The sequence below is a fragment of the Podarcis cretensis genome, assembly GCF_951804945.1.
Source record: "Podarcis cretensis genome assembly, chromosome: 4".
NCBI lineage: Eukaryota > Metazoa > Chordata > Lepidosauria > Squamata > Lacertidae > Podarcis > Podarcis cretensis.
Window position 1 is genome coordinate 68,011,523 of NC_137173.1, and position 14,989 is coordinate 68,026,511.

General features: G+C 41.8%; 1 protein-coding gene across 2 annotated transcripts; it reads left to right on the forward strand.

Annotated features, from left to right (window-relative positions):
• The first annotated feature begins 29 nt into the window (after positions 1 to 29).
• Positions 30 to 13,872, forward strand: FANCB (FA complementation group B). Of its 2 annotated transcripts, XM_079972599.1 has the most exons (10): positions 30 to 345; positions 1,851 to 1,952; positions 2,488 to 3,522; positions 4,636 to 4,788; positions 5,912 to 6,004; positions 7,463 to 7,591; positions 8,253 to 8,401; positions 8,949 to 9,385; positions 10,123 to 10,360; positions 11,475 to 13,872. In XM_079972599.1, exons 3-10 carry the CDS (start codon positions 2,599 to 2,601, stop codon positions 11,878 to 11,880), a joined length of 2,529 nt encoding a protein of 842 aa, XP_079828725.1. In that variant the 5' UTR covers positions 30 to 345; positions 1,851 to 1,952; positions 2,488 to 2,598; the 3' UTR covers positions 11,881 to 13,872. The 2 variants fall into 2 exon arrangements, with proteins under 2 accessions (XP_079828725.1, XP_079828724.1); XM_079972598.1 differs by lacking the exon at positions 1,851 to 1,952.
• Positions 13,873 to 14,989: the final 1,117 nt, after the last annotated feature.

Genomic DNA, 14,989 nt, shown 5'->3' on the forward strand with positions numbered 1-14,989 from the left:
CAACCCCCCCCCCCCTCTCTCTCTCTCTCTCTCTCTGGAAGCCGCGCCCATTCATTTCCTGGCGTGATTCCGTCCAATCCTACCGCGCGCGGCCTTTCGCCTATCCCTTTACGGTCCCGCCCATTTCGTTTGCTACAGCCAATGGCGCCCGGCTTAATGACGTAACGTGACTCCGTTCCCAGGATTCTGTTGTTTGGCGGGATTGTTCGGAGCTTGAAGCTCCGGCCGCTCGTGCTGTTGCTGGTGGGGAATGAAAGGGGCTCCCGCGGTCTCCTCGCGCGTTGTCTTGAGGCTCATCGGGTCCTGCCCCCTTTGCTCATTCAGATCAGTGGAACCTACTTCCAAGTAAGTGCGCCTAAGGTGGCTCTTTAGTATTCCTACAGAGGGATGCCGACCAGGATAAGGATGGAGATTTCACTGCCTTCCCCCATGCCAGTGGGTGTGGCTTGTGTGGCCTGGGGGGGGGGTGGTTTACAGAACTAATCTCCCCCCCCCCCCGCGCTTAGGTTGACAGGGCTAAAGTAAAGTGATTCTGAGGAGGCAATCTGAACATCTCTTAACTGGTAGTAAGCCCCTTTGAGCTCAGTGGGGCTCCCAGCACAGACTACATCCTTGAAACTTGGGTTCTGTATTTTGTACCCAATAGTATTCCACCTGTGTTCTCCTTGCTGCTGCGTGGAACAGCGCATGAATCAGACTTTTGAATTTTGCAAGCCAAGCATTTTAAATTTACTTAACAGAGTGTGGTCCGTTTATTGCCAGAGCGCTAGAGAGAAGGGTGAGCTCTGCAAGCAAACTACAGTCATACCTCGGGTCGAATGTGCCTCGGGTTGAGCGTGTTCGAGTTGTGCTCCACGGCAACCCCAAAGTAATGGAGCATGTTACTTCCGGGTTTTGCCGCTTGCGCATGCACAGACGCTCAAAATGACATCCCGCGCAGATGCGCCGTCACTTGTTACATTCGTTTCAGGATGCGAACGGGGCTCCGGAATGGATCCCGTTCGCATCCCGAGGTACCACTGTAAATTATTCCCATAGCATGCTTCTGCTTAACTGTGACTGTTTTAAACCTTGCTGGGGGCTCTCTCCGGCTGGAGAATGTGTAACGCCCCGCATTTTGAATCTTGGTGCCCAGCCGATTCTTTTATTTCTTACTCACACATGGGTCAGATCTGTTTTCCTGCCACACAAACCAGAAAGAGAAAAGAGTGGTTGTAAGCCTATGTGTCGTTTGTGTCCTGCACCATCAGATAACTAAGATCACATACTTTTAGAATCAACACTTCCTTTAAAAAAGAACATATGTGATCACTGTCTCTAACTCAGTGTGGCTGGGTTGGTTGAAATGCAAAAGCTCTTGTATTTTTTGTTCAGAAGAAACTCTTTAGATTTTATCTCCCTTGATAGCATGACCAGCTGTAGTTGTCAAAATGTCAACTTCCACACAGTGATTAAAGTTACAGGCTTGTCTTCCTTCGCATCTGGTCACCTTGGAGCCTGTCTCTTGTATTCAATAGCAGTAGTGTATCCCCTATGACATTCCTTTGAGGTTGCTATTGTATACTGTACTCATTTAAGATGCGTACATGTGTACAGTGGGGCTTGCTTATGAGTAGACATTTTATAGGTGCCTGAGAAACCGGATCATCTTTAGATTAGAACTTAGCTATTTGTAGCACCATTACTTTTGCATTCCAGAGCAAGAAATGCTTTTAAGGCCTGTTGGTTGAGGTAATTTACATCCTGGGAAAAGCTTGATTATGCTGGACAGTTGTAATTTCCCCTGGCATTACATGTGGGATTTACTAGATTTCTGTGTCTAATCCTGATTAAAAATTGTCTAATTTCAGATATTTAGATGTTTGTCACTAGTGACGATTGGCTGGACTAATGCCAGGACTGGATTCAGTGGACCTTACTTCTTGAACATCTATAGGAATTGGCAGCTAAAGGTGGTACCCTTCTGCTTTAACTCATCTTTAAGTGTAAACAGTACATGGGTGAAAGCAGGGGACCTTACTCAGCCTCACTTGCAGCCTTCCAGGGCCACATCAGTGATAACAATTAGCCACCAAGGATATGTTTTCCCTCCACTGTTGGAGGCAGTATGTGCCTGAATATTAGTTGCTGGGAATTGCAGCTGAGGGGAGTGTGGTTGGGTGTTGAACAGAGTGCAGAGAAGGGCTGGTGAGCGATGTGGCCTGGACAGCTTTCAAGGGCTCAGTGGAGAGACTTTTAGGACTATATTTGGCCCCCAGGCCTGAAGCTCCCCACCCCTGGGTTAAACACTGCAATCCTAGGTACGGTTATCAGGAAGTGCCCTCTTTACTTAGATATACATATTTAGAATCCAGCTGGAAGTGTTTTGCTGAACTGAATTATTTGTGTGAATGTGACTTTTTTATGGGCACAGACTGAGCCTTCCTTACTGAGGTTAAAATGATCTGCTTTCTATTGCTGTATTGCCAAACAGTTATTATTTTTCAGATTGGAAAAATGCTGCTCAGATCAAATGCTACATTAAACAGAAGAATCATCCTACTGAAAAGCAGGAGACTAACTCATGGTCGTCTTGCAGTGGACGTATTTTAAGGAAATATGCTGATGGATCAGCAAGAGAAGTTGTTGTCATATAATGGGGAACTCCTGATTTTCCAGCTGTCAAAACTGAAATCCACACAAGGCGGTGGTACAAAAGTGATGAAATTGCACGTCAGGAGAATGTCATTTGACAGTTGTACTAAACAGTTTATTGAGACGTCTACTGGGTCATTCAGCGATTGTGAGGATGGTGTGGAAATGGTTCATTGCAGCTGTGGATCTGACTTCAGAACAGGAATCCTTCACCCTTGTGTTCTATTGAAAAAGAAAGTGAAGAAGAACACAAAATATACTTTACTCTTGCTTCATAACAGTAACAAATTTGAGCTGGTTCTGCATTTTAAATTGGATTATGAACTGAAAGAACCCATAAAGTTGCTTTCTGGCCCAACGGTTTTGTGGAGCCATGCAAAAAGCCTGTTTCACATTTCTCCCCAAACTTGCACTGTTTTATGTGCCCCTGTTCAGCTTTGTTCCATCAAATGGGCGGGTGAGATTAAGGGTGAGGGTGCTGTTGTTCTGGGAACAAGAGCTGCTTGTTTGACAGACAGAGGCAATGGGCAAAGTGTTCCCAAATCAGATGCATTCATCTGGGGTACTGAGTGCTTTGCCTATGCAGTGGAGAAACAGCAAGCGCTAACAAGGGCCACTTTTGTTCCTCATGCTTATGGCGGTGTGGTATCGTGTGTGCACGTTTGTGAAGTCGATGCCGTGAGAAGCAAGTTCAGGACGTCAGTTGTCGTAGTCACATGCAAAAGCCAAGTCATCATTTTCCAAGATGGTCTACCAAAAGATGTCCACCAGCTTCCATATGAGAACCCTTGTTCTGTACAGGTAGCAGCAGTGGAAGGAAACAGCCAGTTGGTGGTTGTAACCTTTGCTTCAGGAGATGTGTGTGCACTATGGAAGCGTAATTTACAGGTATTGATCTGATGCTTTGTTCTTAGGCTTGCAAAGGTTCTGCCTTCTGATGTTATGCAATATGCTCAACACAAATCTCTGCAGAAACTGATGCACGTATTGAGTGATTGAGCTTGCCTATATTCTGTTTTCCACAATAGGCAGGGCCCAAAGCGGCTTACAGCAAACATTCAAAACCTTGTATTTCCAGTGCTCTTTATTACAAATAGAACATATCAGTAAATTCAAAATGACAACAAACAAACACACAATTTGGAATACACAGAATAAATTCAGTATTACAAAAAAAATGATAATAATTGAGTCTTAAGAACATAAATACAAAGCAAAACAAGAGTTAACAAACAATACAGTTTCTAGTATTGGTTTTACTGCATTCCAGGGAGCCTGGCTACCCATAATTTCAGAGGTGATGGGTAGATGGCAAACAGCTGGTATACAGGCTAGATGACATAAAGCTGGCTCCCACATCTCTCCTCCAGAGGATTTTCCTAGCAGTTGAGATGAATAGGGAAGCCTTTTGCCTACATGGAAGCTTTAAATGCATCCTGGATTTCTGATGTTGCAGAACCTCTTGTGTGTAACAGGGGTAGTGAGATGTGCTGGGGCTGATGCCAACCTAGGTGTCATTCTACTTTCTTTGAAAGTCATTCCTCTTAACCCAGAGCTCATGGTAGTTACTCCGTGTTGAAGCTCTCTGTGGAGTCATGGAGGCAGTTTTGAAATAATTTTATAACTTGTTCCAGGGCTGAATATATGTCCTCACTCAAATGAAGTCCTGAACAAAGGCACAAAACCAAATACTTGTGTGTTCAATGAACGTAGGTGCACCAGAAATAAATTTCAGAAGAATGAAGAATGCATAACACAGCAGATGATAAAATGTCCATGCTCCATCTAAGGATGGATTCACGCAAAGTTTGTCGCTCTTGAAATTAATTGAAGAATAAAATTGCTTGAAATGTCTGTTATAACTGTAGTTGGTGCATTGTGGTCTTGCTGCTGCTACACCATACTAGCTTAAGCTGTCTAATATGAGAATATTTTCATTTCATGTGCATAATGTAGATATTAACGAAATGAAAACATTTCCAATGTCACCTTACATTGCAGGTGGTTTCTTCCTGGAAAAATGTGAGGTCTATTTTGGTAGATGATTTTGTTGGCATTGGAACCGAACAAATCTTAGTTCTTCTAAAGACTGACTCCATCTCAGAAAGTTTAAATACATTTCAAATATCCAATTTTGGAAATGTTCACCATGTGGTAAGATTTACTGATTGGGGAAATTGTTGGGAAAGGTTTCGGTAAAAGGTATTAGGCAAAGAGTCATTTGCTTCACGGCTTGCTTTGATTCAAATTGAGGAGGTTTGAAAGAAGGTCTGCCTAGCATAATCAAATGCCTTTCATAACTCTGCAGTGACCTTGTTTTGACATAATGCTGAACCATGCCTCTGAGAACCTTTGTCTTGCATATGCTCCCATCTCTGGCATGGCTACAAGGAAGAATTCCTTTTTAGATTAACTGCATTCTGCAGAGTCATCCAAATTCAAATGAACCGGTTAATCTTAACTGTGGTCTGTTGGAACAACTCAACTTAAAAGAATAGTTTCTGAAGTTAAGTTGTTTCAATTAAGCACACTGAAGATCAATGGCACATGAAACTGGTTAATCTGAAACAGGAACAGAAGCTTCTGATCTTGCGGAGGTGAGATGGGAAGTGCTTGAGCCTAATACTTAAAGCTTACCTAAGAACAAGCTGCAGTTATGTCCAAACCAGGCTACTATGTACTATCAATCTCATCTTTCAGCTGAAAACCAGTAGATGTGTAGAATATTTTTTTAATGGTTGGGGTATAATTAAAGTACAGTGGTGCCCCGCAAGACGAATGCCTCACAAGACGAAAAACCCGCTAGACGAAAGGGTTTTCCGTTTTTCGAGGCGCTTCGCAAGACGAATTTCCCTATGGGCTTGCGATTTTTTCGCTTCCCCCCCTTTTTCTAAGCCTCTAATAGCCGCTTTGCCGCTAATAGCCGCTAAGCCGCTAATAGCGCTAATCCGCTAAGCCACTAATAGGGTTGCTTCGCAAGACGAAAAAACCGCAAGACGAAGAGACTCGTGGAACGGATTCTTTTCATCTTGCGAGGCACCACTGTACATATATTTTAATAAATCTATATTGCATCAAATCTACAATATTATAATTATATGTAACATTTATTATAAAAATAGAGAAATGTAGGCTTTGAAGTGCATACAATTGTCATTTTCACTTGGGCGGCACATGAATGAAAGGCTTTTACTTGGTCCTTGTGTGGCTCAGTTTTCCACATTCGTGCCTCACTTACTTTCAGGCATAGAGTTAAATATGTTTTGCCTGTCTTTAGAATAACATAAGCTGTGAAGATCACTCACATTCTACACAAGAGCTACAAAAGAACCACTTCCTTACTATCAAAGGACTCGAAGCAAGATTGCAGGTTTGGATCCATTATCTGCCTCTTGATATGTCTTGACAACTTGGGGTTTGTTTTGTATTAACTTTCATGCAGCATAAACTCTGTTTTGGATCATTCCATTTCATTGATGTTTGCAAATGCAGAACCAGGTAGTCGTACCAGGTAGTATTCCCTGCTATAATTACTGTTGAGTTGTGTTGAGGGAATCTTAACTTACTGGAGTGTTCGGTGTCTAAACTTCTCGCTGCATTCTGTGGGGCTTACTCTCAGGTCTATGTGCACAGGGCTATAGCCTTGCTCTCTTCAGGTTTTGAAGTGCTGATAGCCATCACTAGTTTGTTTGGAAGCTAGGAAAGAAAGGCTTATTGCCCATGATTCACTTTCCAACCCAAATTAAAACAAGCGATAAGCACTAGGAATTATTGTCTGGCCTCCTTCTCCTGCCTTGTATACGTCCTTGAAAACCTAATGTTGAGATGATGATGCTTTTCTTATTCTAGGTGCCTTGCTGCTGACTTTATTTTACATCAAGTTTTGAGGTTGTCTACTGTGGATGACGTAAGGGACGCAGGTGGCGCTGTGGGTTAAAGCCTCAGCGCCTAGGACTTGCCGATCGAAAGGTCGGCGGTTCAAATCCCTGCGGCGGGGTGCGCTCCCGCTGCTCGGTCCCAGCGCCTGCCAACCTAGCAGTTCGAAAGCACCTCCGGGTGCAAGTAGATAAATAGGGACCGCTTACCAGCGGGAAGGTAAACGGCGTTTCCGTGTGCGACTCTGGCTCGCCAGAGCAGTGATGTCACGCTGGCCACGTGACCCGGAAGTGTCTCCGGACAGCGCTGGCCCCTGGCCTCTTAAGTGAGATGGGCGCACAACCCCAGAGTCTGTCAAGACTGGCCCGTACGGGCAGGGGTACCTTTACCTTTACCTTACTGTGGATGACACATATAACCTTAGCTGCTACTTTGCTGTGAATTCCTATGAATCACTTATGAAGACCTTTGATGGGAACATGCCATTGGCCAGGAATGATAGGAATTCATTCATTCATTCCCATTCAGCCTTTACTGGCATAAGTTTTGCCAGTAAATTATGGGCAAAATCTGAAGGGCTACAGATTAGCAGTTTAGGTCTCCAAGGGATACATGCAAAGAGCAAAAGGGTATCTACATCAGCCTAGCTGAGGACTGGGAGTATAAAAGAAAGGCAGGTTGCTGAAAGAAACTCAGTGTCCAAAGTTCAGGTAACTGCACAATTTCTGCAGTGAGTAGCTACAGATTTTTCTCTCTGCATTGTCGGTTTCATCAAATAATTATCACAGCAACCACAGAACTTCCCATTTCTATGTTAAGCTATGGTTTTTATTTTTTTAACAATGAGAGAGGAATCTACAACTGTTAGCTCTTTTAATATCTTGCAAAAGAAAGGCATCTACTCTCGCAGTGTCATCATCATGAACTCTCTAACTCCTTTTGTATCCCATAGGCCGGTTTTGCTTCTGTTCGAGAGCTACAGCAGCATTTACGGCTCAAAGAAAAGGTTCTGGTGGAAAGTTGTGGAGCATTGATCGACCTAGTTCAAGACCAAAAACACAGTCTTCCAAGTGCAGAAAAGGTATGCTACATGAAGATTTTTTTTTTCTGTAACAGAGACATGTTTTTTTTTAAAAAAAATATAAACAGGTTTTGTTTCCATTCTTCTATAATAGGTAGGGACACAGGCTTCCAATACTTTGCATAAGAGTCATCATTGGTAGCTGTAACCATGTAAGAAATATTTCTCTATGTTTGGGGTCAACTTTTTTCACTAAAGCCAAAAATAGCCAGTCTTTAAGGAAATACAGGTACAAAATTTTGTTGCTAAAAGACATGACTATCACAGAAAGGTTCCTGTGCCATACATATATTTTCAGCTCAAAGCATTGCAGTCACTGGTTCCTTTCCATAGTTTATGTGGAGTAATACAGAACTCTATCTGTTCACCAATGGGTGGAATTCTCTCTCAAATTAGAACAAAGGAACAATTCAAAATGGGTGCAGTTTTTGAAGTTGTCAGGTAGGTAAATAGCTGCAGCTGTAGATTGGAAAAAACCCTATAGAGGGTTATGGAAAGTCTTTAGCATATTTTGTTGTAAAAGTGGAATGTACTATACTGATTAATCTTTTAGCTGAAATATATGAAGAATAGTAGTATTTTCCTGGTTCCGGAATTGTTTGAACTGTGACACAGGGTTGTTTTGGGCATACGTGTAGATGTGTGTGTCTTTTCTTGAAAGGCAGGTCTTGTTTCCCTCTGGGATGAACCATTGGATAATGGCACATCAACTCCATCTTTAGACAAAGAGCAGCTTGTGCAGGAGGTTTGGTACCGTGTGGTGGAGGACAGCTTAGTAGTTGGAGTGAAACTAATGGACACATATGACTTGTAAGTTGTATAAATCCTATACATTAACTACAGATAAATGCTGCTATTGGTAGAGATTATATAGCCTACAACTGCAAAATTTAAAAATACAGTGGTACCTTGGGTTACATACGCTTCAGGTTACAGACTCCGCTAACCCAGAAATAGTGCTTCAGGTTAAGAACTTCGCTTCAGGATGAGAACAGAAATCGGGCTCCGGCGGCGCGGCAGCAGTGGGAGGCCCCATTAGCTAAAGTGGTGCTTCAGGTTAAGAACAGTTTCAGGTTAAGTACGGACCTCCGGAACGAATTAAGTACTTAACCCGAGGTACCACAGTAGAAAATAGAAAAGTTAAGAATGGCTCCAAAAGAAAATGCAAAAAAAATCCTGAGTTGGATGAATGTACGTTAGATTTATATGGTATAAATGCAAGGTACATTTTAGTGTATGTTTTTGCTACTATGAAGACACTGTAAATCTCAAGTATATCAAAAGAAGATCACAGTACACTGCCATTCCTGCATTTGTTTTTTGTTTGTTAAGTCTGCATTTTTCTTTTTTTGAACAGGCTGCTCAGTGACGTCCGTTTATCTTTGGTAATGGTTCGGAAATGCCCTTTGGCTTTTCCAGCTAAGTGCCGCTGCAGCGTAGTTGCGTTGAAGAAAGCTGCGCTGGCAGAATCCGCCTCCCACTGGCAACTGGAGCCTCTGCTTAAAAGGATCAAGCTCGATTGCCATGATGGGAAGGAGTGCAATGGGGAACCTTCTCAGGTGAAGGTGGATAGGACAAAAACCTTCACTGCAGTTACCCAGCTGTCCCCTTTCTTAGCATTGCATGAAGTAGGCTGCGTGGTACTGTTACATGCTACGAAGAGAAGCTGCAGAGATGACGAAATTCTGCAGAAAAGCAAAAGAATGACTTTATTATGTGGGAAGATTTTATTAAGTCTGGCTGAGATTTCTGCTGGAAAAGGTTCGATAAATCTAAAAGATTATAAATACACAGGTAAACTTTTTATGCAGGGATTGGTAGCTACTTGCTGTACTTTTTGGACTGTATATTTAAAAGCTAGAACTACAGGTTGTTGTTGTTTTTTAAGCTTACCTGCTGTAGTATAGGAAATGTTGACCTTAGTTAGAAGACTTGAACAGGAATTGAACCCAGAACAGGTTTACTTGGTTTCTGACTTACGTATTTTGCCAGTTCTGCCCCAAAGAGCTGAATAGGTGGCAATAGTTTTCTTTAGAGCCAAAACATTACTTTAAAAAGCAATGGAACACTTAACATTTCTCCCCGTCTCTGAAACAATGTCTATTCTCTCTCTCATTCCACCCCACTCTGATCTGGATGAAAGCTTCAAATTTAATTTGTGTCACTAGGAAGATGACTTAATAATTCTGAAGCAGCCACCTGAGCGACGAAGAGGTTGTTCTTGGTTGGTTTTAGGGATAATATGCAGGATGTGGGAGGGATGTTGTCACCAAACAAGCAGCGTTACGCTGAGTTTAAATTACTCGTTGACTGGCACCAAGAGTTTACAATAGGGCAGCAAAAATTAACCACAAATGCCTTCCTATCATAAAATAAGCTAGTCTAAAGGAATGCAATATCTAGATCTCAGATTTGATCTAGGATTTTGCTTAATTGAAGGATTTAAAATGAAGGGGAAACAGTTGAAGGGATGCTTTAAATGCCCTGCACACCATTTTAATTTCACGAATGCTTTTCTGCCCCTGCTGCAGGCTCCGTAAAAGATCTTGTTGCACTTTGTGCAGTGTCACACAAGGTGTCACTTCAAATCATTTCGTCTGACTGTACATTGATTCACATAAAAACATGGCTGCAGGAACAAATGGAGTGTACAGCAATAAAAGAATATCCCAATACTTTCATCTCTTGTAAATCCGGAAATCTGAATGGCACTGTCTTCAAGTGGAATCTCAAAACACCATTCGAAGGAACTTTAACAGTATTTTACAGGTAATGGCAATTGAAAAGCTGGAGATACCTTTCTCACCTCATTTTGCCTTGTGAGCATGACAGCTATAGCCATTGCTGTGCTAGCAATCTAAGACCATTTTGAGTAGCTGTGCTATGCTAGCTAGATGAGTAGGTCATTGGATTCTCTTGTAAACATTTTAAGTGATCTGCGTAGGTGAGCTTAGAAGACCCCAGAACTAATTACAGCGGCTTCATTCAATGAAAATGATATAAACTTGAAACAAGACACCTTGTGGAATTTTCAGAACTAACATTGCTATCTACCTTATGGAAACATACGATGTTCCACTTTGAATTTGGTATTCAAGCAAGCCAGGTGGAAGCAGGTGGGCACAGCCATAGAAAATACACATAACTTCCTTAGAATTTTGCTCAGTCATTTTAGAGGATATTTTTTATGGGACAGGTTTTCACTGAGAGGATATTTTTTACGGGACAGGTTTTCATGCTCAGTGAATATTCTTCCAAGTATTCTACCTTAGAAAGAGCTTTTAAACACTATAAAATATTGAGTTGTGAAACAGATTTCTATTACGGCTTAATTCACTTATGTAAACATGTTTATATCCTAATTCCCATAGAGTTTCATTGTCTTGGTCATGGAACTCAGCTCACTGAATAGCTTGAAAGAACCTCATTTTCCCTTTCAAAGATTACTAATACCAAACATACTAATCTCAGTTACAATGCATATTTTGAGCACAATATTTAAACAGATTGTTTAAGTAAAAGCCAGGCATGGGGAACCCACAGTCCCCATAGGCTATTGGGCTTCAACTCTCATCTCCAGCCAGCATGGTCAACAATCAGGAAGATAAGAGTTGTGGTTTAGAGGACTGCAAGTTCCTCCTCCCTGCTCTAAACCTTAATTGTAACTTCTCAGGGAACATTACTGTCAGTATAACTTGCTGAGCCCTGCTTGCTCCTGCCTTTCCCTATACTTCGCGTTTGTTCCAAAGGGAAATTCTTTTTTTCACCTTTAAGTACGGTGCTTCATGTTCTGAATAGCTTCTGGTTTACATTTAAACTTCTGCTCGTGAATTTTTATGAACAATGATAACTGACCTTTTTTTTTTACAAATCTGCTTTACAGACATGAAACGATTTTGTTCCAGTGCCTTCATAACCTTACCGGATCGTTGCCACCAGCCTGTAAGATAAAACCACTCAGGGTAGGAAGCAAGAAGGTACTTGCTGAACAGCTTGCACTAACTTTAGAAAAGGAAATGGTCACTCTCCGGCAAGCTTCCTCCGCAGCTTTAAGCCAACCTGAAAACCGCTTGTCTCTGATTTATGAGGAGAGCAAAGAAGCAAGTAGCGTCTCTGTGGTGCAACAGTTCAGAGAGCAGTTTCAAAGGGAGCAGAAGCAATGCATGCTGGGTATGAACCGAACAGTGGGTGGTGCCTTGTACAGGAGACTGATTTTGAATGTATTTGAATCGCAGCTGAATTCTGACACAATTGCATGGCAGTGCTCATTACTCGGCAAACTTCTTTGACTTATTTCTTAGCCAAAGCTATAATGTGACGCGCTTCATATTCCTATTTATGATTAAAATGAAGAATCCATTAGTGCTCTTATATTTGTTCAGCAAGTGATCAATTGCAAGGGAATTATTTTGCAACGTTTCCAAGAGCTATGGTGAAATGCCTGCCTGAACAAAAAGTATGGTGGTCAATAAGCTGCCTTCTGTCAGTATTCTGTATTGAGATTCTCCATGCTTGTGCTTCTCTGATTAGAGCAACAGGTTGGGAAAGAGAGACAGAGGCCTTGATTTGCTGTCACCTGCTTTCTTCTGTTTCGCCCACACTGCTGTTTCGTGTACCCAACAGATTTTTTAAAGTCTGTCTTTCGTCATAGCTTCGGAAAAGATCCTGCATCATAAACTCTGCACCCTGATACGGTGGGAGAGTAAGGATAGCCATTGTTTGTTTTTTCACTGAGCGAATTGGTTGCCCAGCAGCTTGCTATCCTAATTAGGTCACAGAAGTACTGTGGCCAGAATATTCACTGAAAATGAGTTGGCAAGAGGTATTTCTACAATTTTTCAAAACCGCATCTCAATACATACATGGGTACACTTCTGCTGTTCCATGAACAAAGATACCCAGAATATATTTCCATTAGGTATCTTTTAAACTTCTATGCATACTTGTGCAAGGAATGTTGCAGATGTTAGCCAACCTGTTGGCACATCCCAAAGTCAGCTTCTGTTTCATGCTTCTTTATGTTTCCAAAAGCCTTTCTCCAATGATACTTCTCCTTTCCAATAGCTCCATTGCACTTATTTCTCTTCGGACACTTTTTTATCTTTTTATTGTGGTGGAATAGAAGCTTTCCACTCATCTTTACATTTGATTCTATTGACTACAGTTGGAGAATGTGATGCACAATATACATCACATTTGTGTTTTTACAGACTGATACTAGAGTTGCTGAGCAACCGAAAGCTAGCAACATAGGCAAACCAGATTCTTGGCTTTCTAACAAATGTTAAATCTCAGCATGTCTAGAGACAGGCTGGATTTTTATATTTGCCTTACTTGTTTACATGCATGTTGTAACCTGTTTTTTAAGCTACAGTAACAGGAAACTTGATCACGCCACCTATTAGATATCATCAAACTTCCCAATAAACATTGTTTATTCCATACTGGGATTACAGAATTGTTCTTCATTTCATATATCGGTAAAACGAAGCAGTTTCCCTGCAGCTGTGCAGAGAGCTGAAAGCTCATTAATAATCTTCATGCACTAAACAGTGTTTTTAATGGGTTTCCAAATCTCTGCTCAAACCTATACATTATGATGGCTATTTAGTGTTATTCTTCTCAATAGGTCCCTTAGATGTTATGTTCTGCAAATGGGGCCTGCTGCAAAATATTTCGGATTGGGAGTCTTCCTGTTCAGGGTTCTTGCCAGCCAGCCATGCTCTCTCTTTGTCCCATGCCCTCTGCTCCTCCTCTTCACAATTTTCTCCTTTTCCTCAACAGTTCTCTTCTATTCCAGGAAGCATGTTCAGTCCTTCTCAAGCTCTTCTGTGAGTTTTTACCTTTCATGGTATTTTTACTGTGTGTCTGCAAACCTTGAGGTTTTCCCCACAGCTGTTGTTACCTCTCATGTGGTTCTGGCTACGTAAGGGTCTATCATTTATAGAAGAAGCCTGTTTCTTCAAATTTATATACTTATTTTAAAATTGTTTTCTTCATGTAGAAGAGATGGAGAGGGGGAAATACAGAATATTGTAGGCTATAGCTGCTTCTTTTGCTAGAAGCATAGCGAGTGACAACTTTCTTAGGGCTGGGTTTACATGTGTTGCAAAAAGATGTTAAGCTTTTGATAACTACCCCATGTAAGAAACTGTCTGCAAATACGAAGAAATATCTGGCGGCCATTTGAGCGCCTCCTTGTTAGCTTTGACTGGCAATTTTCTGAAAACATTATCATGCACTTGTAGAGAGTTATCCATTAAATACTTTTGAAAGTAGCATTCTGGTCATTGGTTTGATATGTGGAACGAACTGAGTTGATAAAAGCTGTTCATTTTCATACTTGTCACGGAATGAAAGAATTTAACCCCTTTTGTGTTGGGTTGGGTTGAAAAGGATCCTCAAGAATTTCAAACCGTAGTTACTTTTATAAGGCTTCTGGCCTTCTAACCTGGCAAGACTTCAAGCAAACATCTTCATAAACGCAAGTAACCTCTCAGGTTCGCCAGTGCTTCTCATGGGCTGCAGAGCCTGCTTCGTTGCACCCATGAGTGCACATAAATGCTTCTGTGAGCTCTTGCTTCTGGGTAGAGGAAAAGTTTAGAAATAACTGCTTAACAGGTTAGTATCTCCCCATATTTCCCAATTGGCAACTTCTATTTCGGAATAATCCTGCAGTTCGATTAGGTTTTTATTGTGCTTCAGGGCGGGTTGGGCATTACCTCGTCCCTCAGTTCCACAGATTAAAACGATTGCCAGGTCATTGTAATTCTTGGCTTAGGAGTGGGAGTCTGTGCAGAAACCAGCACTCCATGTGGTCAGTCATCGCATGCGGTATTTTAAAGGTTACAGTACATCAAGCTAACCTTATTCCATCTACTGATTTGCTTACTTCATTGGTGTGTCTCCAGTGTTTTGAAAGGAAGCACAACTTAAAAAATAAAAAAGACCTTGTGAATGTTCACTGATCCTTGCAGGTGCTTGTGCATGTCTGTAGCCTGCACGAGATGGCAGTTCTTTCTGAACTCCCTTTGAAGGAATGGCTACACCTTCTTTTCAAATTGCTTTGGATGACGCATCAGTCGTAGTGTCCTCAAATCCATTCTAGGTCACTTGCAAAAGGACATTCAGTTTAGACAAGTCTTGCCTGGGTTAGGATAAAGAGGGGATGCCACCTGTCTCAGCATCCTATCCCTCCCTAGAACATCACTAGATGACTGATAGTGTGGTTGGTAAGGAGACTTAACCATCCCGTTCCTAGTAATGCACTGAACTTTGCCACTTTGGTACTGATTTTGTAGTTAGTGGAATCTGACAAAAGGAGGGAGGTTATCAGAACTGCCTGGGAATTCAGTTTAAATGGGGGGGGTAATATATAAGGAATGTCCTCAACTGTTT